General features: G+C 41.8%; 1 protein-coding gene across 7 annotated transcripts in view; it reads left to right on the top strand.

The window, feature by feature from the left end:
- The window catches only part of CARMIL1 (capping protein regulator and myosin 1 linker 1), a 186,813-nt gene that overhangs the window by 25,302 nt on the left and 147,292 nt on the right, over window positions 1-14,219 (top strand). The window contains exons 1-2 of one of the 7 annotated variants that reach the window (XM_035550591.2): window positions 537-857; window positions 1,766-1,912. The exons of 3 other annotated variants lie outside the window; for them this stretch is intronic. In XM_035550591.2, the coding sequence (XP_035406484.1) occupies window positions 1,814-1,912 (99 nt within the window). In that variant the 5' untranslated portion in view covers window positions 537-857; window positions 1,766-1,813. Of the gene's footprint in view, window positions 1-536; window positions 858-1,765; window positions 1,913-14,219 lie in introns of those variants that run through there. 3 more of the 7 variants (XM_035550594.2, XM_035550593.2, XM_035550595.2) reach the window with 3 other exon arrangements.

Genomic DNA, 14,219 nt, shown 5'->3' with positions numbered 1-14,219 from the left:
GATCCTATTTTGTATTCACCGAATGTTTGCTTAAATGTAATATCCTGGAAAGGCTAATAATCCATTGTAAATATGATATAGCCATTGAATGCCTTACTTAATGGAGTTGCTAGTCTTTCTCCCTTCCCCCAAGAACTTTAATTATTTTTCTGGGCTCCTTGTGCAGTTACTGTCTGTAAACATGTGGATTTATTTCAGTATTCTCTCCCTCCTTTTGAACCTCCTGCTGTTTGTTGCACTGCAGTGTCCAGTCTGAAATGTTGAAAGCTGTGTGGTGTGATGCTGATTTTCAAGCAGGACAGTGTACTCTGAGCCCTGAAGGGGTTTGTATGTGCTGTTTGAGTGGAAATAATAATAAAATGTGATGTGTTTGTGGTGATGTGTTTAGTTTGGGATATAAAAAAAAAGAGAGAAGTTTAATGACTAACTATTGAAAAATCCTAACATTGCAAAAACTCAAAAATGTCTGGAATCCAGAGCATTTTTTCCTTGTATACGACATTTCTTGCTTATATTTCATCAACACCAAAAAATGGGCTTTAAGCTTTGCTGTTGTCCGAGACGTTTGACAGATGCGGTGGTGACAACCAGAATGCCACAGTCTTCGGGTGAATGGGGCAACCATGGTCATTTGCCAGACAATTGGCAAGTCGAGGGGACTGGGAGCCTCTGCAAATTGCAGCAAGCCAGAGGATTATGAATGCACATGGTAACACAATGCTTGGGGCGATCAGGGTGACAACAAAGCGTGCTGGAAAGTCTTCAGGGTCAAGGGTGATGCTTTCTGGGTACGTGAGGCACCTGAGCAATGATCCTTCTTTCCGTGGATGGACGTGGTCAGCAAGGGTGCCACATAGGTAGGTCATTTATATGTTAGATTGCTTCTTCTGAGAGCTTCAGATAAATGTCTGTTCCTGTGGGCGTACCAATAAGTAGTTTGCAAATGTTTTCTTGTATACATGCATTTGTCACAGAAAAGTTTATTACTGCATTAATAGGCTGTTAAGATTGTTGTTTGTTTGCTTTTTGTTTACACTTATGTAGCAGATAGCACTATTCCTTTCTCCTTTTCTATCTCAGCAGTATCATTTATATCTCAGATGTGGGATCTCAGTGAGTGCTGTTCCAATACTTTGTCTCACTTTCCAGAGGATTTAGGTTAGAATCGGCAGGTATCAAAACCAACCAACCCAACAAAAACCCACTACCCCACAAGCAAATGAAGACCACCAAAAAAGCCACTCCAAGCCCTACAAAACCCTTGCTGAGAAAGAGCTTGCAGTTTGCATGCAGGATTCGTGGCTGGTTCTGCCTGGCCTTTGACCTAGCCAGACTGCAGTCAGATGAAGAAGCTTTTGGTTTGCTTTTCTCCTTTTCTTTTGGAGAATGACTTCTAAAGGGTAGATGTGTAATGGCTTGTTTATTCCCTGTCCTGAGGCTGCCTAGGGTGATTTGATTTTTAGATGCCTTTCTCACAACATTTTTCCTCTTTCTCTGTATTTCTTGTCTATGTTACATAGCTTTGAACAGACATAAGCAGCAAGTGGTGCTTGGTGCAGTTTAGTAGAAATTGTAGCCAGTTCCAAATTGAAATAATGAAGAACTATTTTCATCAAAATATAAAGTGTAAGCACTCCATAGGAATGAGCTTTGGGTACCCCCCTTCAGTGTGGTTACAAATGTACCTGCCTCTCTGTGGGCAGGTCAGCTCTGACAATTCGTAATCCTGTGTTTGTATTCCTGTTACATGTTAACGTATTTCCAGCAGGACAGGTGTTGAGGAAGTGTGTTGGCATGGCTGGGTGAGAGAAGGATGAGAGAAGGAAGCTCACTGCACAAAACAGCAACGGCAAAGGGAGCTTTTGCTAAAGTCTCCATCAGATGCATTGAGCGTCCAGCAGCCCTGTTACAGGTAGAGCCAACATGGCCTAAATGAGCGAGGGGTTATTGGCATGGGAGTGCAACTTGGGGCAAGGATTGGGGCTGTTACGCAATGCTAAATTAATATATATATGTGTATATATATATGTATGTAAGTATACAGGGTTAGCAGGGCTCGTGTCTGCTCTGGCGTGTGTAGCACCATACAGTCCCACCTCCTGTTGGCTTCCATGATGACAAATTTCATCTTTCAAGGCTGTATACAAAACTGCTGTTTTTAAACTCAGGTTAGAAACATAGTACAGACCTCCCATTTTGTTTTAATTCTGGGATTTCTCACAGGAAGAAAACTGTCAGGAAGAGAATACATCTGCGTCCTCAGAAAAACACAGCTAGGAGCTGAATAATAGAGAAATAATTTAATGCCACATCTTCCATTAAAATGTCAACATTCACCCCATGGAAAGGCCTTAAAGTGGTTTCTTGTTTGTCACCTTATCTCTAACTGCTGGTTAAATCCTACTTTTCCAATTTATTGACATATTTCCAAGAGGTACATATATTAGGTTTATTGTATACCATAGTACAGCAAACAAAGAAAGTCACTTTCTTTTTTGTAGGGCTGCTAACTAAGTGGTATTAACTAGGTGCAGTTACGTGTGGATATGACTGATAACAATTCCATGTTTCTTGCTGCTTTAATAATTTTTGAATACAAGGGTGAGATTTTCAGGGTCTTAAAGTGAAGGGCGTTATGAACCTAACTTGCCTAGATCTTTTGAAAATCCAGCTTGGTTCATGGCTGCATCTATAAGCCTCTGAATACCTTTGGAAACCTGCTTGAAAGCTTATAACTACTAGAAAATTAGAGTAGAAAATTCATTTGTTTGCATTATTTGTGAGATTCAATAATGTGAAAAGTTTGGGGGGAAAAACATCACAAAAGGATGCTTTTAGTTAATGGTTCTGAACTTGAAAACCAAAATTTTTTATTATCAGTTACTTGACTTCTTGACTTATGCTGAAAATCTAGAGCATCTTTCTGAAAAATATTGCAAGTGTAGTAATAAAGCTGCTGCCTCAGCCTGAAGCATAATATCCAAAGTGGTTGCGATAACCAAAAACCAGAAGAGAAAATTAATGTATTTGTGACGGAAGGCTAGAGCAGGAGGGTAAATAAAGCCACTGGAATTGATCTCATGAAGCTCCCTCAGTTATCAATGTATAGATAAATGAGCTTCTCCCAACAGCGATTCAGAGGATGCAGATAAAGCTCTCCTGAACCCAGCCGTGGAGATTGCTGTATCTTTCTGCTGCTGATGGCTTACCATTAATTTAGATGCTTAGTTACCCAGCTGCACCTAGGCCATAGGAATTCCTCTGCTGTCATGACCTGAAAAGCAAAGACTTGGAAGGGGTGAGGTGGCTTGGGAGGGGATACACCCAGCACACTCCTCTGCCACCACAGAAGTTAAGGTACAGTGTGAGGAATAGGTGCAAACATTTCCTACGGTGTCAAGGGCAGGGGCTTTAAGCTTCCCTTGGAATGCTTTGCCTTGACAGTTCATTAGTTGTGTTGCTCCAGGTTTGGCAGGAACCCAGGCAGCGTAAATGTCGGTGTGGTAATGAAGACTCTATTCGTTACTCTTAGAATAAAAACTATCTGTGTAATTTAAATGGTGTATATTGGTAAGCGTGGTTCTCAGTCTCTGAAACTGCCTGGTGGATCCATGTAAATCTCTCTCATTAAGTTGTTACAGAAGTGTGTCTTTTGCACGCCGCTCAGCGTTGCTTCCAGAAGGCATCTATTGTTCCAAATCCGTGCTGGAGTACAGGTCCTCTCCAGGAAATGTTGCGAGGGGCTGTGAGTGGTTTTGTCACGCGCTGCACTTACAGATGATGAAATAGTCACTTGTCAGTCTACTGCTGGGTGATCGCACCAGAGAGGAATGCCACTGCATGGCAGGGGGAAGGTTATTCACTAACTAGCAAGGGCAGAAATGTAGGATTTTCAGAACAGAAGAGGAATAGGTGACTCTTGTATCCCATTTTCATGTGTTGTGTTAAGAATTGAAGTACTAGTCCCCAAACAGCCTAGAGTATATAATGTATCTTCATAGCATATTAAATATTGTTTTTCCCTACTACTTTATTATATTCTTTAATTATTTTTTTTTTTTTTACAATTTAAAATGTAAACAGCATTAACTGGCTCAGTGGATTTATAATGAAAAAAAATAATAGCTAGATAGGCCCTTGTTTAATATTCATAGTATGGTATTTTCTAGGAAATGAGATTAAGCTGTTAAAGCATCCAAAATGCACCGCATCCCTCCCCCCCCCCTTTTTTTTCCTTCCCTGGGACCTGCGCTCACATTTAATTATGTATTTTTATCCTTACTGATGAGCATGTCATGTATCTTTGGCCTTAAACTGTAGTGCACAAAAGATTATTTACTGTTTCGTGGCTGATGAAATTAACAGAGGCAGGTTCTCTCTGGTTGTAGGAAGGTGGTGGAGCTCCCTGTGTTGTATAAATCAAGGAGGCTTACCTAATGATGACCCGAGGAGCAGCCCAGCCATAATGCATTCAGGCCAGTATTTTCCAGCATCCCCTGTAGACCCTGCACACTACCTTAGCAGTACTGCCAGGCTAAAGGCGAGAGCCCTGCAAAAGCAGCGTCTTGCAAAGAGTTGTATCACGGTCCAAAGGTATGAGAGGGGTTTGTATGGCTGTGCTCTAAGAGAAAATTTGCTGGGACGCTCTCAGTCGTTGAGCTCTAGCAGAGCCACTGAGAGCTGGAGGAGACCCTCAGTTGCCATAGCAGTCCCCTTCAGTCTTCCAAACCCAGGTATTTTTAAAAAGCCGTGCTGTAGGATGTATCCAAAAATCTTTACGTGCCTTTTTCAGAAGGGTGGGTTTTCTCCCTTGGGGTTTCAGGGTCTTCCTGCCTCTACAGCAGGACCTGTGGGGCTCAGGGCCCCTGGAACAAATTTCATCCCTGGACCAGGTAGTTTGTGTGCTGCTGTGTCCTCGCCTCTCAGGGGCTATGCACAGGGATAGCATCACGCTGGCTTGCTACAGTGGATGTTGCAGAGGAATTTTTCTTGTTTTGCAGCTGAGATGCTTGTCTTTTTCAGGCATGGCAGCTGTTGCTTACATCTGATAAAGGCTGTCTGGAACTGAAGGATTTGCAGTTTTTTGAGGGCGATGCTTTTATTTTTTTCTTTCCATATTTTCATAGTTATAGGTAAGCCTTGAAACAGTACACATTTCTAGACTAGAGAAGTTAATAAAAATGGGGGGAAATTATGATAAATGGGAGCAATAAAAAATGTGCTTTCAGAAAGTGGAGCAGATGATGGCTGGGAGATAGCAGCGGGTTGCCGCATGGTGGGCACGGTTGAAAACAGGTTGGAGTATTGCAGTTATCCCAAAGGACAGGGTGTTAGCAGCAGCTCCAGAATCCTTTGGTCAGCTTGGGGACAGCAGCGTGCTGTGAAGGGGACCAGATGTGCCATGGGGAGAAACAGGGAAACAGAGTTTTGCAGGAGAGTACCTTGCATGGTCTCTGCCCATGGCTGTTTTACCTGTGCAGGGAGAAACAGTATGTGCTTAAAAAGTGTTACTGTTGAGATTTTTATTCATCTGATTGGAGAAAGGTTGGATAATGGTTGTTAAAAGGAATATGATGCAGTTGCCACTGATTCCCAAGGCTTTGCCTTTCCTAATTTGTGTGAATATCTGCCAAACCAGCCCGCTTCCTGGCAGACCTTTAGTTCTGCATCTCTTGCTTAACAGCACATTCTCGGTTTACTGTGCAGAAATAATCAAGACTGTAAGGCTTTGTTTACAAGATGTTAGCAAAAAAACAAAAAAAAAGTGTCATGCTATCAAGAAATCATCAAGGCTCATCCTACAAGGACGATTCCTTATCCTGATTATTAATTATAAGGATAAGCTATGCTATCCAGGAATTCTGTGATTATTTTTTCAGGTGATATCAAGGCCAACAGTGATGCTAAATATATAAGGCTTGTGCAAAACTGCCCATTACAAAGGGGTTGTTTAATGTGACTCTTGTCTTATACCTGTCTGACTGGCTTGCATTTTTTAGGGTTACTGGCTTGTATTCGGCAGGAGGTTGTTTTTTTCACTATGTTGGTGCTACAAGACTTCTGGAAAAGGTGTTTGTTCAAAAGTTTGCATGGGTTGTGTTAGTACCTGTGAGTTTGGGCCCCAGAGATGTATAGTGTCAGGTACCACCGCCCTATGGTATGTATGCAAAGATTTAAGAGTAAAAGAGTCTGATCTTGGGAAGAACTGCACAGGTGAGTATTATACACATCAGCAGACCTGACCTCTCTTTCCATACTATTAAAAGCGAGTGAATTGGTTACTCTGAAGGCTTTTGATTTGGGGTGAAAATATCCCCCCAAATCACGTCTGCTCTTGTTTGTCCACCTCTCCCTGTAGCCGTGCACAGAAATGCCGTCTCCGCTGCCGCAGCACACGAGTGGCCAGGAAGTGACGCAGGTCTGTGAATATCATCGGGCTGCCAGAACAGGACGTTCAGATCACGAAAGAACACTAACTTGCCTACTTTTGGGGGTTTTATCCTCTATTGTTTAAAACTGACCTACTGCTTTATTAGGTGGTGTCGTTTTCTAGAAGAATGGGAATTCCGTCATTGTAACTTTCCATCTAAGAAACGGGCAATTCTAACAGTTTCACGATGAGGAATCCAAACGCTTTGTTCAGAGGATGAATTTTGCCCCAACAAGGGAGCAAAATATATCAGTAAGGTAGACACTAATTCATTCACTGCCAGGTAACTCAGCTGAAAGCAGGTCTCTCTTTATGCTTTGTCTTCATATTGCCGAATTGGCTTCTGATTTTCTTACCTTTTGCTCGTTAGCATGTTAAACCAAGTGAGTCTACTCTTTCTTTGGCAGTCAACTCTCTGTTTTCCACACATTTGTAATATGGATGCACGGTGCTCTTACAAAAAGCCTATTTCAAAGCTATTTCAAGTGATTTTCCCATTCTTAATGAACATTGCAGTGAAAATCACTACTTATTTATTTGCAACTGCTGTTCAACAGTAGACACTACTTTCCTCTTAGAAAGTAATGCATATTTTTATGGCTTTCCACTTTGTATGTTTGCAATTGCCTCATTAAATATTTCTGTTGGAATACACATAAAAATCACCAAGTGAAAATAAACTTATATTTGTTTTCTCATGCTCACTGGCGTCATATCTAAAATGGGACTCAGTGAGAAGTTCATTTTTGCTTCATTTTAGCACTACCAAGACCATTTTTTTGGTAACTAACTTACCAGGACTAAAGTGATAGCATTGCTTTACTTCTGAGAAACTGCAGTCATTCAACAATAAATTTCTAAAGTGAAAGTCATATGTTTATGAACTTCTTAAATCACAACTGTAGAGCTGAAACTAATGGCATAACCTATAGTGCAACATACCCCTTCCTAGCTTTGCACAGTACGTGATTTCCCTGCCCCCCTTTAAATTGTATGGGAATCTAACCCATGTAAGTAGTATGGCTGCTGCCACTTCACCATTATTCAGTCCAGCTGCCTGGTGGGGCAGGCAGATGTTGTTGGGACATGAACTACACCTGAGAGGTTAAATGACTTGCCCAGGAATGAGCTGGCAGAGTAGAATTCGGGCATCAAGACCAGGTCAACAAGTAGAAGGTGGGACTGGAAGACCTCAGTTTGCACCTCGAGACAGAGCAAACTGTTGTGAAATAGGGAAGGATGAGTGTCTCTCTTGCGGGTGGGAATTGTGGCATGAGTAAGTGACTTGACTATTGCTACAAAGGAGGCGGTCTGAGTCAGTTCTGTATTTTGAACTAATGTCTTAATCCCTGCTATCTGGACTCCTGACTTCGATACAAAACATATGAAGTATTTTACCTGTTCTATCTGTTTAGTAAGATAGTTTCCCCACTTTTTTCCTCCGACAGAATATTATTTATCAGCAAGCATTGCAGGCACAGAAACCAATATCATAACTGCTTGTCACCACTGAGCATTGTTGCAGAAAGAGTGGTACTGGTAGTTACTGGACGAAAGAAAGTATAGTAGCAACCTAAGTCAGAAATGGAGCTTTGCAAAATGGTTGTTAATGCCAAAAGTCAGGTCTCTCTGCGCTGGACTCAATTGCTCTGCAGCTACATTCCTGTGGGCCCTCCACCTCCTCATGCACATGCATTCTCCAGCAGTACGTAGTTTGTATCCTAGCCAAAATTAATCTCATAACCTGGCAGGAATTCCTAAAGGAAAGGCTCCCGAAGGAGGACAGTGCTTTCTCGTTATTAACATGATAAACTCTTATTCAAGTGAGAGGCTGTATTGTTATAAACATTTAGAAGACTTCAGCAGAAATACTGTCAACTCAAAAGCAATAGGAAGAGCTGATTGCTTAAATTGTCAGAGCCCTTAAAACAGAACAGGCAGTTACCTGTGTCCTACAGCAGGGGTAGATTTTACAGCCTGGCAGGGAGAGAGGTAGAGACGAATGCAGCAAAGGAGGCTCATTTGAAATAAATCAGCAGGAGTATTCCCCCCTAATACATGAGGAGTTTCTGCTTTTGCAGTCTGAAACCATATTAAAATAGAAAATGTGTACATTTTAATAAAAAATGAAAAGTAGGACTGCTTTGTTTTACAGTTACTGCTAGTCTTACAGCAAACACAGTTATGCCCTGGGCTTGCAAATGTCATGTACATTAGAAGAGGGTCTGAAATAAGCCAATGACAGCAAATAAATTCCATACTGACACTGCCTACTCTTAATTAGGCTCTACCTAGCAGGCACAATTGTAGCATTCTGCATTGTGCTGCAGTTTTGTCAGCAAGCATGTTGGGAAGGTTAAGATCAACTTACTGCTAGCCTTAGAGATGGACAAGCAGCTCGAGGAGCCAGAGTGGCAGTTCGTTGGGTGTCATACTTCTTTCAGAGTCATTAGGCTGGTGACAGGGTTACAGGGATGTGGTGCTGCCTCTTGGAGAGCGTGATGGGCTGTTCATGGCCAGCCTGGCTTCACAGGTTTTTTGGCAGTTTTTGCTGCAGCAGCAGTGCTCACTTCCTATCCTCAACTCTTGCAGTGAGCTGCTGAATAAAGTGCTATGTTTTCAGAGGAAACTGCGTGTCCGTGAGGAAACACGGCTTCTACATGTTTGAGTCCCAAATGCAACTCCCCAAACTAATATATTGAGCTCTGTGGAGCCGTGCGTGCATGCTGTGTTCAAGTGTATGTGGTACATACAAAATAAATGGTTAAATGTCTTCTAGGATTTGATCTGTAAGTAGTTAATCAGTTTACAATGTACTCAATAAGTGTACAAGGCATTTATTTGCCTATGATGTGAGACAGGGTAATGATGAGGTCATTCTTTGAAAGCCCAGACACTTAGCATCCTGCCTGGGTGCTTTGTAAGTGATTGGGATGGAGAGCTTAGAAAAGACTTTGTAAGTCTGTGAGGCAGTTTGAGAAGCTACAGTGTCAGCGAGTTTTAAATCTGTACAATCAAGAAATGACTTTGATGAATATACTTTGAATGGTTCTGAGGTATTTGGGGAAAACAGCTGTTTTTTTCACTCAGCAAGATACAGCTATATAGCAGTGTTGTACATGAATGTTTTCAAGTTGTTTTTTAGATACAGGTATGCTGTAGTTTAGTGTTTGGAAAACAAAACTAAACATCTCATTTTCTGACAGTGTACTGGTAACTATATAATCCCATTAACTGCGTAGCTAACATAGAGTATTTCCTTGAGAGGAAAGGTTTAAACGCATAAATATCTTCCTTAACTGTAGAAAACAAAAAAGCATCTGTAAAGGAAACAAATGCCATGGACATACAGGCAGAAACTGAAAATGTATACAAGTTATTTTAAGGTTTAGACAGCCAAGCCATGTCCAGGAATAGGGTTTCCATTAGAGTTTTACAAAGCACTTCCTACATGAAGTGCTTCAGCCTTTTAGGGTGCTGCTACTTCCCTTTGGAGGGTCTGGAAATCTGGTTGGTCCCTTTCCATTCATTTTGGAAATCATAATTTCTTCTGGATTAAACTGAGATACACACTTTGGATGCCCATTTAGTAAACTCTTAGCACACTTATTCCAGAACACACAATCCAGAACTCCTATACTATAGGAGCAGACAGGATGTTGAGGGATCCAGGGCTTTGGTGGATTACATGACTGGTAGTATCACTCATTGAAACTTTAATCTTCTGTTTTGAAGCTGGAATAAAGCAAAAGGAAGAAGAAGCTTACACTAATGATTTACTTTTAATTCTCCTGTTTGGCATTGAGATGGTGGTGTGCTAAATTCTATGCATCACTACAGTTTGGGAGTTTTTTAGCAGAAAAATGCATACGGCAAGCTTAAATAAAGCTTGTTATTGAGAAGATATGGTTGTAATATTACAACTTTGAGGAAGAATTTGGACGAATTTTGGAAAAGAGTTATGACAAATGCTTTTTGTTCTGTGCATTTATCTTTGTCTTGTGTGACAAAACTGAACATATTTCTTAAAATAATGCAGAAGCTTTTGCAGCATAACAAAAGTGAAGGGAGGTGAAATATTCCTGCAGAAGGTGAGGATATGAGAGAGAGCATCCCAAACATCAGGGAAGAGTGGTTGTAGGACATAATAGCTGTATGTGTTTAATACAAGCTAAAACATGGATGAGAGAAGTCTCATCGGCTCAATTCTTGCAGTTACAAGCCTGATATCTCAATCTTGCTTCCTCTTTATCCCCTGAGAGTCTGAATTTTGGCTGGAAAATAAGAGTAAAGCTTAGGAGGCTGGTTTCAGGAGCCTGGGCTAAGCAGGATGAGAGAGAGCAAGCAGTGTGCTTCAGCTGACTTGGAGAAATTGGCTCAGGGGCTGGAAAGAACTCAAGACAGCAAAAAATGTGAGGCCGAGTCTTTTAATCCACTCTAGCATATCTCTCTGTATATTTTTTTTCCTGATACAAAGTTTAATTTTATTCTGCAGCCACCTAGTTAAAGAACCTGACTTTTTCCTTTTTCTCAGTTTTAGAGCAAATGGTGTGTTTCGTTCTCCTTTTCCCTCAGTAATAGAAAGCCGAGGGCTTTGGGAGCATTCAGGAAGCAGGCAGAGAATCGCTGCCTTTGTCTCTGCTTGGGCTGCCAGCCCCAGGGTGGCAGAACTGGCTTCCCATTGTCTGCTGAGAAACATTCACCAAAAATACCTCTTATGGAAAGTAAACAAACAGGGCTTGCAGGCACGTGGATCTGTTTCCAGAGAGTTTACTGTTCGAGCTTGAGTCTTATGTCCATGGCAATGCTGATTCGACAAACTCAAAGGGCTGCCTGTGCAAGTTTATTCCACTGTAAATGTTCATTGCAGCTGACAGCGAGGGCTGGGGCTCGGCTGTGGGGTTGTGTTACTGGGGCTTGCTTCACGCCTCTGTGACAAGAGTGACAAGGAAATGCTATCCAGGGCAGTGACAAGGATACCAAGGTTTGGCTGAGACGTGGTAACCTCATGCGGTTTCGTTACTGTAAAAGATGAGTCCCTGATGAAGAATCACAGAATTGTAAAATATCCTGAGTTGGAAGGGACCCGCAAGGATCACAGAGTCAACTCCTGGCTCCACACAGGCCCACCCAAAAACCAAACCCTATATCTGAGAGCGTTGTCCAAATGCTTCTTGAACTCTGGTGGGCTCAGTGCCATGACCACATCCCTGGGGAGCCTGTCCCAGTGCCCAACCACCTCTGGGAGCAGAACCTTTCCCTAACTCCCACCCTGACCCTCCCCGTCCCAGCCCCATGCCATTCCCTCGGGTCCTGTCGCTGTCCCCAGAGAGCACAGCTCAGCGCCTGCCCCTCCGCTCCCCTCGTGAGGGAGCTGCAGGCCGCCATGAGGCCTCCCCTCAGCCTGCTCTGCTCTGGGCTGAACAAACCAAGGGACCTCAGCTGCCCCTCATGTGTCTTGTCCTCTAGACCCATCTTTGTAGCCCTCCTTTGGACACTATTTAATAGTTTTATGTCCTTCTTATGCTGTGGTGCCCAAAACTGCACACAGTACTTGAGGTGAGACAGCACCAATGCAGAGTAGAGTGGGATGATCACTTAAGAAACAGAGCAAAGCAGTTAATTCACTTGAGGGGGCTGGAGGAGCTTCTGTTGTTCTTCTCCATTGGAGCAGAGCATGCCAGCCTGCAGGATTTCTCATGGCTTCCTCCCTTCACATGTCCCTGCTGCCCCTCCAGTGGGCTGACCAGAATAGGTTTTAGTCCCGTTTACATTAATTCCTGCTGCTGTTTTGCTGAGCTCTTGTGTGGTGTGGAGCAAGGAGCACCAAGAAGCACTGTGGGGCAAGCCTGCCTCTGAGGGGGCTGTTACACATTTTATTGGTGTCGGCAGAGGCTTTGAATGCCTCTCTGAACAAAGCCAAGATAAGCATTCTTGTAATAAAGTGAGATGAAATTTGTTTAGGTACTGCCTCTGCTCGTCCGTTCTGAATGTGTAAAATAAACCTTGTAAAGATTAACAGTACAATAAACACCAAAACACTTATTTCCCAGTATCTCTGCAGCAAATTCTGTGGTAGCTGTAGCACTTGATGGCAACATGCTGGAGGCCGGAGATAGCACAGAAATGAGCTTCCAGTTGGTGCTGTAAATGTGCCTTGTCTTGGCTTCTGCCATTCATAATCTACTTTTTCTTTTCCTTAGCAGTTCATTTTCAAATCTGACATCAAATTGTTAGTTTTTAGAATCAGTTTCTTCTTACGTGTGCATAATACATCCACTGATACCTAGCATTGCTTAAAAAAGCCAAGCATATTTCTGTGAAGTATATCTAAGCTATGTGGGAAAGACAGCTCTGTAACTCATTTATTTTTTTTTAAATAATCTTGTGCTTGGACTTATGTGCTTAACTGACCTTTTCATAGTTACTGCCACTTTATTAGTCATTACTAAAAGGCTTTTAAAATGTCATGTTAATATTTTTTCATAATAGAAAGTTTTTTCTCAAAGACTTTGAGTGCATTTATGCCTTATGGAGGACACAAAGTGAGATAAGCAAACCTTGTTGAGTGTTGCTATAGCGTAAAAGATTTCAAGTTGTAATTGCATTGAAGAATTAGTTTCTATAAAGCGCAATTAAAGAGTTTCTTAGAGTTCAAATTAAGATTTGCATTAGCCTTAAAATTAATTTGATAGAAATCAGACAAATTAGACATGTCAGCAATTAAAAAAGAAAAGACTGCGATCAAATTTGTCAGATGCACAAGAAGACATTTTTCCAAGTTTATAAACTACACAGTGACTTTGAAAATTGTCCTATAAAATGTTGATATATTGGGGTAAAAAAAAAAGCAATGCTGTGTGAAATACTGTACTTTTTTGTGTGCTTTTTTTTTTTTTTCCTCTCCCTGAAATGAACCTAGTATGTGCCACTTGCTGAAAAAAAAAATGAAATGGTTTTGTTGCTTTAATTTGCAGGGTCTATCTGAGGCTTTTCTTGACAGAAATTTTCTGGAAAGTGTCAGCCTTGTGCAGTGGTTGAGGTCCATCTGTTAGATGCTTCCCGTCTCCTGGTTGTGAAATAGCATTTGTTTCTGCTCTGTGATTACCCTGGAGTCCTTTCTTCCTTTTGTAATTTACTGCAGTGGTACTTTTTTCTCCTCCCCTTTGGGATTAAGACGTAAGCCTTTCTGTTCATTTCCATTGTATCGGAAGTTCCTCGTGAACATTATTTGATCCTTTTGACTTCACTGCAAAGAAAGAATATTTTGCAAATTGGCAAGTCACCATTCCTCTACATCAAAGAAAAGACCTCTTCAACCCAGTGAGCTGATGACAGTACTATCCAGCCTTCCTAGGAAGTCGGTCTCTCTCATGATCATTATAATGCTTACTGCCATCGGTAATCAAGAGAGGGAGAAATCCACAATAATTCTAGTTGTTCCCTGTTCCCTCTTCCTCTTCTTTTTAAATATAGCCTGTATGATGTAGCTGTGCTGAACATGCTTAATCTGCAGTATGGTTCTCTATGGGAAGTTGTCTGAGCCATGCAGCTTATAGGTGTCAATCTGCAGCACGTCGCAGGCTTGTGCTGCCCTCCAGCAGTCTCGCCTTCCGCCTAAAGCTGATGTGTCAGCACTGGTATGCTTGATTTCTGAATTAATTAGGCATTCTGCTACTGGGCTTGTATGGTTAGCAGAATTCATGAATTAATAATTTTGTGCTTTCCATGGAGGAAATAAGGTGATATGTTGTCTGTCCAGCATTTTTTTTAATTTTCTTTTCTTGCT

The sequence above is a fragment of the Cygnus atratus genome, chromosome 2, assembly GCF_013377495.2.
Source record: "Cygnus atratus isolate AKBS03 ecotype Queensland, Australia chromosome 2, CAtr_DNAZoo_HiC_assembly, whole genome shotgun sequence".
Classification (NCBI taxonomy): Eukaryota; Metazoa; Chordata; class Aves; order Anseriformes; family Anatidae; genus Cygnus; species Cygnus atratus.
This window is presented reverse-complemented; position numbering and strand designations above follow the sequence as displayed.